The 15,923-nt window shown below is 36.3% G+C and overlaps 1 protein-coding gene across 4 annotated transcripts in view; it reads left to right on the top strand.

The window, feature by feature from the left end:
• The window catches only part of SLC44A1 (solute carrier family 44 member 1), a 210,480-nt gene that overhangs the window by 132,284 nt on the left and 62,273 nt on the right, over window positions 1-15,923 (top strand). For all 4 annotated transcript variants that reach the window (XR_014266181.1, XM_082471199.1, XM_082471198.1 and 1 more), the window contains exons 13-14: window positions 8,572-8,709; window positions 15,665-15,901. Coding sequence is in view for 3 of the 4 variants with exons in the window: in XM_082471199.1 (XP_082327325.1) it covers window positions 8,572-8,709; window positions 15,665-15,901 (375 nt within the window). In the remaining variant the exon portion in view is untranslated. The remainder of the gene's footprint in view (window positions 1-8,571; window positions 8,710-15,664; window positions 15,902-15,923) is intronic.

The raw sequence follows: 15,923 nt of genomic DNA, 5'->3' as shown, positions 1-15,923 counted from the left end.
CTTTGAGAATAGATCAGGCTTGGGAAGTTCTTTATCATTTTTCAGCCGAGTTACTGTTATACAAGATCAAAAGTATAGTTTATTTCGATGTCATGAGGCCTTTGGCAGAATGTTTCAAAAGAAGCTTTGTAGAAGATGAAAAAACGTGAAGCACTGCAGTTAGGTGCCTGCTGTCTTTTAACTGATAGAAGGCACTGGCAGATGACAGTATAAGTGAGCAAGCAGCAAATGAATGCTACCAGGACAATTTAATAGTATGATTTCCTTAAAATGTTGTATATATTAGCTTTCAAGGTAAGAAGGCCTGCAAACATGATATAGTAATATATTGTGATGTTATGCCAATTTGTATGATGGAATTTCATATATCAAAATCATACTGTATTTCCCAAAGAGCAACATAATTTCTTGCTGCTCCATTACTGAAAAAAGTTTATGAACCACAAGTAGTGACCTACTCAGTACAGTACTCTCTCCTTGGCCCTGAAAAGTTCTGCATTTTTAACCAATAAAATTAAGCATATAATGGCAAATTAAATTTTTGATGACTCAAACCTCATCTTCATACCAGGTTCTTAGTAACTAACAAGCGTACAGTTGGAACATTCATAAATTAAAGACCATCTCTCCTGGGCTCAATATTTAAAACTTTTCAGACAACACAGTGTAAAGTAAGCCCTTCGTGTCCTGCAGTGTTTCAGCAACTTCCATATTTTGGACTCACCAACAATTTCTTAAGTCAGCACAAAGCCAAAAATTCCTCAGGACCGTAAGTTGTTTTTTTTTTTTTTTTTGGTCAGGAGGAAATTATTATTAGAATGATGAAAAATACCAAATCCATAAATCACTAAATGTGTATACATAAATATATATGTCACTGTATTTTTTTTTCACTTTTTTATTTATTTATTTATTTATTTATTTATTTATTTGGCTGTTGGGTCTTCCTTTCTGTGAGAGGGCTTTCTCCAGTTGCAGCGAGCGGGGGCCACTCTTCTTCGCAGTGCGTGGGCCTCTCACCATCGTGGCCTCTCCTGTTGCGGAGCACAGGCTCCAGATGCGCAGGCTCAGTAGTTGTGGCTCACGGGCCCAGCTGCTCTGCGGCATGTGGGATCCTCCCAGACCAGAGCTCGAACCCGTGTCCCCTGCATTGGCAGGCAGATTCTCAACCACTGCACCACCAGAGAAGCCCTCACATTTTTTTTTATTCAAACAGAAAGTCACAAAAATTATAATCATCCTCATCAGTTCACTCAGTCCCATGTAATAAATTTTTTTTTCATCTTGATGTTTTGTTAGCACTTTTATGAATTCATCAGTTTTCCATTAGATTTCTGAAAATGCTAATTCATTCAGTTCAGCGGTACAGTCAGTTACCAGAAACCTGTACTTGTCACAGTCTTTTCCATGAATTCCTTGAAGATGAAACCCTTTTATAGGAACATTTTTGCAAAAGCATCAGAGTACACCCAGAACTGTCTGTAAATGACAAAAGACTTAAAAATGACCACGGTTAAAGATTTGATGAAAGTTCATAATAATGCAATTGACAAGGAAATTTAGTTATTTCTGAGATATACATTTTAAAGTAATAACTAGAATTATGACATTATACCAGAACATATAAGATTTTTAGGAATCTCATGTAATGTCTGAAACATTTATATTAACATATTTCCATACAAATAACCCAAAGAAAGGTTAGTATTAGTTTTAGGGGTTTTTTTTGAATTTTTGAATTTAATTTAATTTATTTTTTTATACAGCAGGTTCTTATTACTCATCAATTTTATACACATCAGTGTATACATATCAATCCCAATCGCCCAATTCAGCACACCACCATCCCCACCCCCCCTTGGCTTTCCCCCCTTGGAGTCCATACATTTGTTCTCTACATCTGTGTCTCAACTTCTGCCCTGCAAACCGGTTCATCTGTACCATTTTTCTAGGTTCCACATACATGCGTTAATATATGATATTTGTTTTTCTCTTTCTGACTTACTTCACTCTGTATGACAGTCTCTACATCCATCCACGTCTCAACAAATGACTCAATTTCGTTCCTTTTTATGGCTGAGTAATATTCCATTGTATATATGTACCACAACTTCTTTATCCATTCGTCTGTCAGTGGGCATTTAGGTTGCTTCCATAACCTGGCTGTTGTAAATAATGCTGCAATGAATATTGGGGTGCATGTGTCTTTTTGAGTTATAGTTTTCTCTGGGTATATGCCCAGTAGTGGGATTGCTGGATCATATGGTAATTCTATTTTTAGTTTTTTAAGGAACATCCATACTGTTCTCCATAGTGGCTGTATCAATTTACATTCCCACCAACAGTGCAAGAGGGTTCCCTTTTCTCCACACCCTCTCCAGCATTTGTTGTTTGTAGATTTTCTGATGATGCCCATTCTAACTGGTGTGAGGTGATACCTCATTGTAGTTTTGACTTGCATTTCTCTAATAATTAGTGATGTTGAGCAGCTTTTCATGTGCTTCTTGGCCATCTGTATGTCTTCTTTGGAGAGATGTCTATTTAGGTCTTCTGTGCATTTTTTGATTGGCTTGTTTGTTTCTTTAATACTGAGCTGCATGAGCTGTTTATATATTTTAGAGATTAATCCTTTGTCCGTTGATTCATTTGCAAATATTTTCTGCCATTCTGAGGGTTGTCTTTTCGTCTTGTTTATGGTTTCCTTTGCTGTGCAAAAGCTTTGAAGTTTCATTAGGTCCCATTTGTTTATTTTTGTTTTTATTTCCATTACTCTAAGAGGTGGATCATAAAAGATCTTGCTGTGATTTATGTCAAAGAGTGTTCTTCCTATGTTTTCCTCTAAGAGTTTTACAGTGTCTGGTCTTACATTTAGGTCTCAAATCCATTTTGAGTTTATTTTTGTGTATGGTGTTAGGGAGTGTTCTAATTTCATTCTTTTCCATGTAGCTGTCCAGTTTTCCCAGCACCACTTATTGAAGAGACTGTCTTTTCTCCATTTTATATCCCTGCCTCCTTTGTCATAGATTAGTTGACCATAGGTGGGTGGGTTTACCTCTGGGCTTTCTATACTGTTCCATTGATCTATGTTTCTGTTTTTGTGCCAGTACCATATTGTCTTGATTACTGTAGCTTTGTAGTATAGTCTGAAGTCAGGGAGTCTAATTCCTCCAGCTCCGTTTTTTTCCCTCAAGACTGCTTTGGCTATTCGGGGTCTTTTGTGTCTCCATACAAATTTCAAGATTTTTTGTTCTAGTTCCATAAAAAATGCCATTGGTAATTTGATAGGGATTGCATTAAGTCTGTAGATTGCTTTGGGTAGTATAGTCATTTTCACAATATTGATTCTTCCAATCCAAGAACATGGTATATCTCTCCATCTGTTGGTATCATCTTTAATTTCTTTCATCAGTGTCTTATAGTTTTTTGCATACAGGTCTTTTGTCTCCCTAGGTAGGTTTATTCCTAGGTATTTTTTTTCTTTTTGTTGCAATGGTAAATGGGAGTGTTTCCTTAATTTCTCTTTCAGATTTTTCATCATTAGTGTATAGGAATGCAAGAGATTTCTGTGCATTAATTTTGTATCCTGCTACTTTACCAAATTCATTGATGAGCTCTAGTAGTTTTCTGGTGGCATTTTTAGGATTCTCTATGTATAGTATCATGTTATCTGCAAACAGTGACAGTTTTACTTCTTCTTTTCCAATTTGTATTCCTCTTATTTCTTTTTCTTCTTTGATTGCCGTGGCTAGGACTTCCAAAACTATGTTGAATAATAGTGGTGAGAGTGGACATCCTTGTATTGTTCCTGATCTTAGAGGAAATGCTTTCAGTTTTTCACCATTGAGAATGATGTTTGCTGTGCGTTTGTCATATATGGCCTTTATTATGTTGAGGTAGGTTCCCTCTATGCCCACTTTCTGGAGAGTTTTTATCATAAATGGGTGTTGAATTTTGTCAAAAGCTTTTTCTGCATCTATGAGATGATCATATGGTTTTTCTTCTTCAATTTGTTAATATGGTGTATCACATTGATTTGCATATATTGAAGAATCCTTGCATCCCTGGGATAAATCCCACTTGATCATGGTGTATGATCCTTTTAATGTGTTGTTGGATTCTGTTTGCTAGAATTTTGTTGAGGATTTTTGCATCTATATTCATCAGTGGTATTGGTCTGTAATTTTCTCTTTTTTTTGTAGTATCTTTGTCTGGTTTTGGTATCAGGGTGTGGTGGCCTCATAGAGTGAGTTTGCGAGTGTTCCTTCCTCTGCAATTTTTTGGAAGAGTTTGAGAAGGATGGGTCTTAGCTTTTCTCTAAATGTTTGGTAGAATTCACCTGTGAAGCCATCTGGTCCTGGACTTCTGTTTGTTGGAAGATTTTTAATCACAGTTTCAATTTCATTACTTGTGATTGGTCTGTTCATATTTTCTATTTCTTCCTGGTTCAATCTTGGAAGGTTATACCTTTCTAAGAATTTGTCCATTTCTTCCAGGTTGTCCATTTTGTTGGCATAGAGTTGCTTATAGTAGTCTCTTAGGATGCTTCGTATTTCTGCCGTGTCTGTTGTAACTTCTCCATTTTCATTTCTAATTTTATTAATTTGAGTCTTCTCCCTCTTTTTTTTTTTTTTTTTTTTTGGCTGAGTTGGGTCTTTGTTGCTGCGCGCGGGCTTTCTCTAGTTGCAGCGAGCAGGGGCCACTCTTCACTGCAGTGCGCGGGCCTCTCATTGCGGTGGCTTCTCTTGTTGTGGAGCATGGGCTGTAGGCATGCGGGCTTCAATAGTTGAGGCTCATGGGCTCCAGAGCACAGGCTCAGCAGTTGCAGCACATGGGTTCAGTTGCTCCGCGGCATGTGGGATCTTCCTGGACCAAGGCTCAAACCCATGTCCCCTGCATTGGCAGGTGGATTCTTAACCGCTGTGCCACAAGGGAAGCCCTCCCTCTTTTTCTTGATGAGTCTGGCTAATGGTTTATCAATTTTGTTTATCTTCTCAAAGAACCAGCTTTTAATTTTATTGATCTTTGCTGTTGTTTTCTTTGTTTCTATTTCATTTATTTCTCCTCTGATCTTTATGATTTCTTTCCTTCTGCTAACTTTGAGGGTTTGTTTTTGTTCTTCTTTCTCTGGTTCCTTTAGGTGTAAGGTTAGATTGTTTCTTTGAGATTTTTCTTGTTTCTTGAGGTAGGCTTGTATAGCTATAAACTTCCCTCTTAGAACTGCTTTTGCTGCATCCCATAGGTTTTGGATTGTCGTGTTTTCATTGTCATTTGTCTCTAGGTATTTTTTGATTTCCTCTTTGATTTCTTCAGTGATCTCTTGGTTATTTAGTAACGTATTGTTTAGCCTCCATGTGTTTGTGTTTTTTACGTTTTTTTCCCTGTAATTGATTTCTAATCCCATAGCATTGTGGTCAGAAAAGATGCTTGATATGATTTCAGTTTTTTTTAATTTACTGAGGCTTGATTTGTGACCCCAGATGTGACCTATCCTGGAGAATGTTCTGTGTGCACTTGAGAAGAAAGTGTAATCTGCTGTTTTCGGTTGGAATGTCCTATAAATATCAATTAAATCTATCTGGTCTGTTGTGTCATTTAAGGCTTGTGTGTCCTTATTAATTTTCTGTTTGGATGATCTGTCCATTGGTGTAAGTGAGTTGTTAAAGTCCCCCACTATTATTCTGTTACTGTCGATTTCCTCTTTTACAGCTCTTAGCAGTTGCCTTATGTATTGAGGTGCTCCTATGTTGGGTGCATATATATTTATAATTGTTATATCTTCTTCTTGGATTGATCCCTTGATCATTATGTAGTGTCCTTCCTTGTCTCTTGTAACATTCTTTATTTTAAAGTCTATTTTATCTGATATGAGTATTGCTACTCCAGCTTTCTTTTGATTTCCATTTGCATGGAATATCTTTTTCCATACCCTCACTTTCAGTCTGTATGTGTCCCTAGGTCTGAAGTGGATCTCTTGTAGACAGCATATATATGGGTCTTGTTTTTGTATCCATTCAGCAAGCCTGTGTCTTTTGGTTGGAGCATTTAATCCATTCACGTTTAGGGTAATTATCGATATGTATTTCCTATTACCATTTTCTTAATTTTGGGGGGTTTGTTTTTGTAGGTCCTTTTCTTTTGTGTTTCCCACTTAGAGAAGTTCCTTTAGCATTTGTTGTAGAGCTGGTTTGGTGGTGCTGAATTCTCTTAGCTTTTGCTTGTCTGTAGAGCTTTTGATTTCTCCATAGAATCTGAATGAGATCCTTGCCAGGTAGAGTAATCTTGGTTGTAGGTTCTTCCCTTTCATTACTTTAAGTATATCATGCCACTCCCTTTAGGCTTGTAGAGTTTCTGCTGAGAAATCAGCTGTTTACCTTATGGGAGTTCCCTTGTATGTTATTTGTCGTTTTTCCCTTGCTGCTTTCAATAATTTTTCTTTGTCTTTAATTTTTGCCAATTTGATTACTATGTGTCTCAGCGTGTTTCTCCTTGGGTTTATCCTGTATGGGACTCTCTGTGCTTCCTGGACTTGGGTGGCTATTTCCTTTCCCATGTTAGGGAAGTTTTCGACTATAATCTCTTCAAATATTTTCTCTGGTCCTTTCTCTCTCTCTCTTCTCCTTCCGGCACCCCTATAATGTGAATGTTGTTCCATTTAATGTTGTCCCAGAGGTCTCTTAGGCTGTCTTCATTTCTTTTCATTCTTTTATCTTTATTTTATTCTGCAGCAGTGAATTCCACCATTCTGTCTTCCAGGTCACTTATCCGTTCTTCTGCCTCAGTTATTCTGCTATTGATTCCTTCTAGTGTAGTTTTCATTTCAGTTATTGTATTGTTCATCTCTGTTCGTTTGTTCTTTAGTTCTTCTAAGTCTTTGTTCAACATTTCTTGCATCTTCTTGATTTTTCCTCCATTCTTTTTCCGAGGTCCTGGATCATCTTCACTATCATTATTCTGTATTGTTTTTCTGGAAGGTTGCCTATCTCCACTTCTTTTAGTTGTTTTTCTGGGGTTTTATCTTGTTCCTTCATCTGGTACATAGCCCTCTGCCTTTTCATCCTGTCTATCTTTCTGTGAATGTGGTTTTTGTTCCACAGGCTACAGGATTGTAGTTCTTCTTGCTTCTGCTGTCTGCCCTCTGGTGGATGAGGCTATTTAAGAGGCTTGTGTAAGTTTCCTGATGGGAGGGACTAGTGGTGGGTAGAGCTGACTGTTGCTCTGGTGGGCAGAGCTCAGTAAAACTTTAATCCTCTTGACTGTTGATGGGTGGGGCTGGGTTCCTTCCCTCTTGGTTAGGACCGTAAGTTTTAGTTACAAAGTCCTTATACTTTCCCTTCTAAGACTCAGACATATTTCATGTTACGTTACTTATTCACATTTCCCAGAAAATGCCAATGCTGTTCTAGAATGCAATGTAAAAAAGAAGGAAAAAAGTCAGAGTGGTCAAAGAAAACATGGGGCAGCAGAAGCAGGTGTGACTTAATAAAAGTATGTCAGCTGGGGAGTCAGTACTACAAGGGACAGAAAATCAACTCAGTCTGGCCTAAAAAAGAGCAAGAGTGAGAAGGGGGTGGGGGAGAGAGGAGAAGGGAGAGATTCTTAGCAATTTATTAGCTTCAATAACTAAGAAGTCCAGATTCTGGCTAGTTCCTAATCATGCAAACATTGTCACCCAATGCGAGTACCTGTTTCTCTCTCTGTTCTGACTTCCATTATGTTGGCAAAACAGCCATGGCAATTCGTACCCTCACACCTTGCTGTCCAGAAAAATGAGAGAGCTGCTTTGTCAGGAGCACCTATGGAAGAGACAGGAAACTTCTTCCCCCCCCCCCCCCCCCCCCGGAAGCCCCAGGGAATATCTTTTACTTTCATAGGCTCTGATTAGTTTATGTACCAATCCCTGAATCAGAGTCGCTGTAGGTAGAACATGTTGATTGGCTTACATCAACCAAGGCCCACCCCAAGAGCTGGAGGTAGTGTCAGTCTCACTCAGACTCCAAGAGAATGGGGAAGGTTTGTTTTCTTAAAGGGGATTTAGGATCCTGCCCCAGGAGGGAGGGGTATAAGATCGGCAACAAACAGCAGTCTATTGCAAGAACTATGAGATAAGACAGCATAGAAGAAAGTACCAAGGAGGAGGTGTTCCAGATAAAGCAGCACAGCAATCTGATGCCTTTGTGTGTGTGTGTGTGTAGCTTTTAAAGGATCACTAAAGTGGTAATAATGCATCACTGATATGCAAGGTAATGAACCCAAGATATCTAGGAAAGTTTAAATTGTGGTTTGATTTACTAATACATGGAAGAAGTTAATGGATATTGGAAAAGTTTATGTGTGTTTTAATAAATATCAATGTTTTTAAAGGACCTAAAATAGGCCAAATGAGAAGCTCTCGTTACCACATCAGGTTTTTTTTTAATGTCTCATATATCCTTGTGCTTAATCTAAATCTGTACCTCACCAAAGCCATGGGTTTAACTGTGAAATAGTTTTACAAGCTATGCTTTAACTATGTTTGGTTTAAATCTTAAAGATTACATTTACTGATGAAAAATTGTTTTTGCTTTTGTCCAGAATGCATACACAGCCACAGCTATCAACAGCACCAACTTCTGCACCTCAGCGAAGGATGCCTTTGTCATTCTCGTGGAGAATGCTTTGCGAGTAGCTGCCATCAACACAGTGGGGGATTTCATGTTATTCCTAGGCAAGGTAATAAGACCAAGTATATTATCTGAGACAGACAGTAAATTTTTGCATATGCATATAGTTGCTCTTTAATTTCAAAAATATATGTAGCTCACAAAAAAACTAAAAGTCACATAATATAAAGCAAGCACTTACAAAACCCTTAATATGTGTCAGGCACTGTTCTAAGTACTTTTCATGTATTGTGCTCATTTAATCCTCATAATAAGTTTGTAAAGGAAGTACTATTATTATCTTCATGTTACAGATGGGGAAACTGAGGCAAGGAGCAGTTAAGTAATTTGCCCATTACATATTTTGAATTAAGAAAGAGTCCGTGTAGTGGTTAGGGGCAGTGCATCTGCAGCCTGACTGCCTGGATTTAAATCCTGGCCTGACTAGCTGTGTGACCTGAGGCAGGGTATATAACCACTCTGTGCCTCAGTTTGTCCATTTGTGAAATTGAGGTAATAATAGTGCCAAACCCCTAGAACTGTGAGGGTTAGACTGATTAATAACGTGTAGGGTACCTAAGATAGTGCTTGACACATTGCAAGTTCTTGATGAATATTAGCAGTCATCGTTACCATATATAAACCCCTTAAAATAGAGATGTTAGGGAATGAGACCTAACTGTCCTCAAAAGTGTTTTTCTATTCTGTGCTATTAAAATCTGCAAAATATTAGATAACATAATAATTGAGGACTCACTTTATCTTTGTATCTATATTTCAAACCATAACATACTCAGAAAATTTGAAAATTTGAGTTAAGAAAACGGCACCACCACTATAACCTAATAACTTATTTTTATATTCCCTCCCAGTGTTTTTTCACAGGCTTATATTTCTATAGTATAACAATCCTGGTATACATAGCTATTTGTTCTGCTATTTTCACTTCATATTCTATCTATACATTTTTTGTATTACTTTGATAATCTTCATAATTACTCATTATCATGATGGCCACTATTCCATCAAATGCTATTCTCTTACTGCTGAACACTTAAGTTACTCCAACCACTGTGCCTTTAAAATGTTTTTGAAAGGGAATTAAATATTTGATGTAGAAAGGCATTGATTAGCACTGTGTAACGTAGTTTTAAGTTCTCAGGCAATTGTCATCTAAAAAGAATTATAAAACCATACAGATAGTTATTTTGAAAATTTGTAATTAAACGTACATTATGACTCCTGGATTTGCTTTTGTCACGTTTTAACAGTAAGAGGAAATTTTTTATAGTAAAAATTGAATGAGTTAATTCATGTTAATGAATGAGTACAGGTCTGACCCTGTCACTAACCATTGCTATTATTTATGTGCTATGTGACTAACTCAGGAAGGCTTCAGATTTTTTGTTCATTTTTTATGTATTTATAATTGACCCCTACTGCTAAGAAAGATATGAAGCAACTTAAAATAAAAACATATATATATGCAGAGCAATTAAAATAAAAGAGAAATAAGAAGACATATAAAGAATAACGGAGAAAATTATACCAAGTGGCAACATTTGATCACGATGATGATTTTAGTAACTCTGATTGAGACACTTGCTGGGTACCAGGTACTGAGGGCAGTGCTTTATGTGAAGTGTTATATTTGGTCCTCCCCTGTAAGGAGACCTACTACTATTATCTTCATTTTACAGAAAAGGAAACCAAAGTTTAGAGAGCTAAGTAGGTTGTCCAAATTTAGAAAACTCGAATGTGGCAGAGCTGGAGTTCAGACTCAGATCTGTCTGACTTCAAAGTTTTTAATCACTATGTGCTATAATTGCCTCAACTGTCATTAATTTTGTCCCTGGGCCTTTTTTTTTTTTTTCCCCCTAAAGCCTTTTGATTCTGATGATGGTAAACTACTGGAGATAATTCTAAATACAGCATTACTTATAGTAGTGACTAATTGTAAACAATCTACTGCCTAACAATAAAGGTTGGAAATAATAATCAACAGACTATTCACCTCTTAAACCCTGTTTTTTTATTTTATTTTTTTAACTTTTTAAATTTTTTTTGGCCACGCCGTGTGGCTTGTAGGATCTTAGTTTCCCAACCAGGGATTGAACCCGGGCCCATGGCAGTGAAAGCGCCAAGTCCTAACCACTGGACCACCAAGGAATTCCCTAAACCATGTTTTTTATTGAGTTTATAATGTGATAATGTGTATAATAAGTGGAAAAGCTGAGTAAAACTACTAGACCATCACAGAACCATTTAAAAATGTGTGTAAAAATGTGCATAAGAAAGAGAAAGAAAGTTAATATCTCAAAATGTTTTTAATAACGATTGCTTTGGGATATTGAAAATATGAGTGATTCCAAATACCTCTCCCCAGTTTATCATATAATGGTAAAGTTTCTATGATATGATAGAAACTTTGATAAAGTTGATAAACTTTATGATATGATAAAGTTTCTATATTAAGTATGCATTTCTCTTATAATGGAAAAATATATACATGATAAAATACAGTGTTTTAAAATTGGCTTTGAGTTTTTCAGCAACCTAACGACCTGTCAAAATTTTTTCTTTAGGTTTATCATAACCTTTTAGTCATTCAACAAATATTTATAGAGTACCTACTGGTAATGTACTAGGGGCTATTCTGGGTGCTGCTTATATACTAGTCAATAAAGAGAATTTAAAATCTGGTAGAAAAGGAAGTTTTGTATCCTTTTTTCACTTCGTGTTATATTATGAGCATGTCTCATTTTATTAAAAATGGTTATATAGTTGTTGTATCATTCATTTAACAAAGCCTCCGGGATTTTTTTGTTTTTTTTACAGTTGAACTTTTCTCAATTTTTTACTATTATAAAGTGAAACTTTTGTATACCAGTTCTTGCCCACATTAATACTTATTTCCTGAGGCCAGAATCCTAGAAGTGGAGTTAATGAGTTCAAATACATAATAGGATTTTTGATAGGTATTTCCAAGTTGCTTTCCAGAAAAATATAATTTTGAATAACATAATATTTCTAATGTTGTAAAAAAAAGACTTTTAAAACCATAAAAGGTAAACACTTTTTAAATTGAGAAATCAAAAAAGGAGAAAGATAAGAGGAAAGAAAAACTTCTGGGTTTCCAACATACTAAGATAAATTCTTGTTTTCCTTTTCCAAAAATATAGTTCTGATCACAGGATACAATAAATCTTTTAAAGAGTTTCTTTCATTACAATTAATGAAATTAATGTCTACTAGTATGCAGAAATAGTTTTTGATCAGATAGTTCAACTAGGTAGATCATAATAAACATTATGAAAGTGTCAGGAACAAACTACTAGTACCTGGAACAACTTGGATGAATCTTGAGGGAATTATGCTGAGTGAAAAATGCCAATCCCAGAAGATTAAGTGCTGTATGATTCCATTTATATAACATTCTTGAAATGACAATATTTTATCAATAGAAATGGAGACCATATATGTGGTCACCCAGTTAGTGATAGGGTAGGGGGGAAGTAGGCATATCTATAAAAGGTTAAAGCGAAGGATGCTTGTGGTGACGGAAATGTTCTGTATCTTTGTCGTATCAGTACGAATATCTGGGTTGTGACTTTGTACTATAATTTTGCAAGGTGTTACCATTGAAGGGAACTGGGTAATGGGTACATGGAATCGTTCTGTTACTTTTTATAACTGCACGTGAATTCATAATATCTCAAAATTTAAAATTTAATTTTCAAAACCTTGATTCTAGAAAGAAAACAAAAGACAGTGTCTTGTATTCCATTTCTATGAAGCCCCAATGATTTTATGGAATGGTAAATTAGATTTGGAAGAGACCTTAGCTCCTCTAGTTTAGTGGCTTGTGACCTATGATCATTGGCCTACAGGGTCCTCAAAGATTAAGAATAGTGATTTAGAAGCTTTTTAAATATTTTTAAGTCTAATAGATATTGCATTTTAAGTCTAATAAATATTGCATACTGCATATTTATTGCCAATAAAACTATACCAAAAAAATCCCCCAAATCTTGTTTCTTTGCTTCTGTTTGAAATTATTTTACCTCTATTTGATAATACTTTTTATGACAATTAGATGTTCTAGCTGATAATTTAATCTGGCTTCAATTATTTAAAAAATATGAGTTATTTGTTGATGCTATTTTGTTGGTAAACAAAATCTTTCAAAATATGGGTTCAATGGGGGAAAAAGGCATCATAAATGCAAGATTTATGATGACAAAAAAAAAAAGAAAGAAAGAAGCTAAGTTTGCCAGTCACTATGTTAAATGCTTTCAGAATGCTTATTTTAACAATTACGAGATGTATGTCCTATTGTGTCTCTCTTAAAGATGGAAAAACAGTCTCAGAAAAGTTAAGTGAACTTGCTTAGAGTCACAAAACTAAGAAGGTCTAACTCTGATTCAGTCCTACATCTTTCTGACTCCAAAACCAGCATCCTTTTCTTCCTGCTTCTCACATCCTACTCTGTGTATGAATCTCTTCTACTGCATCACAAATAATTTATCCTTTATAACAAGAGTGTCTAAACCTTTAAAATCAAACATCCTATTACCAAAAAATAATTTGAGCACATTTCCCCAATATATTTACATTTATTTATTAATGACATATGTATAGCTTTCACTAATATATGCTTTATAAAGTGTAAAATTTTAAATGTATGAGAAATACAAATAGAAGTCCCAGGTGATTCTCTTGAACCTTCTCTTGGCTAGGTGTACTCTACCATGGAGATCAGTGATATAGAGCAGTACTCCTTATAGGCTGTGGACTTTCTAAGAATCACCCAGGGGTTCTTTTAAAGTGAATATTGCTGAGCTTCATATTAAATCCAACCAATCAGATTCTCTGGGAGCAGGACCCAGGAATCTGCATTATTCACAAACTCCCCAAGGGATTTCCAGCCCCTCTAATAGTTTGAGAACCACTAATGTATCTTCTGCTTGAATGAGTGCATGATACCCTTTCCTTATATTGGGGAGTAATTATTACATTTCTTTGACTTTTTAAGGTAAATGTCACTAGTTTTTGAAGTTGGTCCTCATGTGACAGTGTTCTACCTTAACAGTTTTTGTCTCAGCATCTACTTGTCTGAGCCACATCTTCTGCCTATAATTGACTTTAACATTTCAAATGTGGTTTAACTTTTAGTGGCATAGAGAGAGTGTAAAGCAGCTGAGTTCTCCCATAGGGTGGATGTAAAAACATTGAAGAAGAGTATAAGAAATACCTCATCCTAAAATTGAAACAGAAGAGTGAAAAAAAATGGACCTAATTAGCTATTTGTGGACATGACCCCAGAAAATAAGTCACTGTGAGAGAAGATTCATAGGTATATTGCCACAAAAAATGATGGGAGGGGAGCAGACCCAGATTTGCTCCCTAAAATCATCTGAGAGGGGGATCAATTTATAGCTTAACCAATATATCCTCTGATGCATTAAAATTCCTGGTTAAGATAATGGTGAGTGAGAGATGTTTTGGTGTTGATAAATAGTGGGGGAAAGGCAAAAGAAGAATTCTCAGTCTGCCTGTCCTCAGCACTGGGCAAGGAAAGGCTGCTGTGGTTCTAGAGAACTCTTTCTTTTCCTTTGTTATTTAAAGCTTGATGCTAGGCCAGGTGAAGGGCTGGGGAAGAGTGTGGCTAGGATTCAGTGTAATCTGTTACGGTGATATATCAGTATCCAAGTATTTGCTGAATTTTTACCTGGAAAGAGTACTGGTGTTGGCATCATAAGACCATTTTTTGAATGGTATCTGCTCTTTATTCTACTCTGTGGCCTTGGGCAGATCAGCTAGCCCCTCTAAGCATGTTTCCCAATCTATAAAATGAGGGTGATAACGTTTGCCATAAGCCATTCATAGAGTTATTGAAAAACTGAAATAAAAAGTATTAAAAGGAACACAGAAAATTTAAAGTGCTGCATGTACAGTGTTGAAGCATCAGAGTAGGTGGTTCTTGACAGTAAGCAAATGGCTATTTCTTTTCTTTTTACAGCATGAGTGTGTTTGGCAACCTCTTTCTCCACAAATAGTCCAAATCAACACTTCATAGCAAATCATATTAAATTTAGCACATATTCTATGTGAAATAAAATATGAAACAAAGAAAAAGCTCTTAGAGATGTTCGTTGCAGCATTATTTATATCTGAAAACAATATGTCTCCAAGTGTAGGAGAATGGTTAAATAAATTTTAAATCACCCATAAAATGTAAATATGTAGCTGAATACATATTTATGAAACATTTATGATATATAAATATTAATGAAGAGCTTTTAATGATATGTTTATATAATACTATTTCATATATGTAAAAATGCTTAGAAAAAATACATAGCAATGCCCTGCAATGTCAATAATTTTCTTCTGAGTGCTAACAGTGTGTATAATTTCTTTTCTAATATATGTATACATTTAACCTTAAAAATTGCCACAGATGGGCTTCCCTGGTGGCGCAGTGGTTGAGAATCTGCCTGCTAATGCAGGGGACACGAGTTCGAGCCCTGGTCTGGGAAGATCCCACATGCCGCAGAGCAGCTGGGCCCCTGAGCCACAATTACTGAGCCTGCGCGTCTGGAGCCTGTGCTCCGCAACAAGAGAGGCCGCGATAGTGAGAGGCCCGCGCACCGCGATGAAGAGTGGCCCCCATTTGCCACAACTAGAGAAAGCCCTCGCACAGAAACGAAGACCCAACACAGCCATAAATAAATAAATAAATTAATTAAAAAAAAAAAAAATTGCCACAGATGCTAAATGAGTGAAGTCTTAGGAAACAAGCATAACATTTGGAAAACGTGATTATTTTTAGTGTCAACAAGGATGATGTTTATGTTATGTGATATACATGTATATGGGTATTTATGGATTAAGCTTTCTAATGTGAGGTGGCATGGGCTCGTGCACCCATCATTTATAAACGGTAAAGTCTGCAAGTGATGGAGAAATCGTGGTTTTCTGCAGGAGGTTATTAAATGTGATCTTTGTTCTCTCCGCTTCAGGTGCTGATAGTCTGCGGCACAGGTTTGGCTGGGATTATGCTGCTCAACTACCAGCAAGATTACACAGTATGGGTGCTGCCTCTGATCATCGTCTGCCTCTTCGCTTTCCTAGTCGCTCACTGCTTCCTGTCCATTTACGAAATGGTAGTGGATGTATTATTCTTGTGTTTTGCCATTGATACAAAATACAATGATGGGAGCCCAGGCAGAGAATTTTATATGGATAAAGTGCTGATGGTAAGTACCTCAAATGCCCTCT

Source organism: Balaenoptera physalus (assembly GCF_965194825.1).
Source record: "Balaenoptera physalus genome assembly, chromosome: 7".
Classification (NCBI taxonomy): Eukaryota; Metazoa; Chordata; class Mammalia; order Artiodactyla; family Balaenopteridae; genus Balaenoptera; species Balaenoptera physalus.
This window is presented reverse-complemented; position numbering and strand designations above follow the sequence as displayed.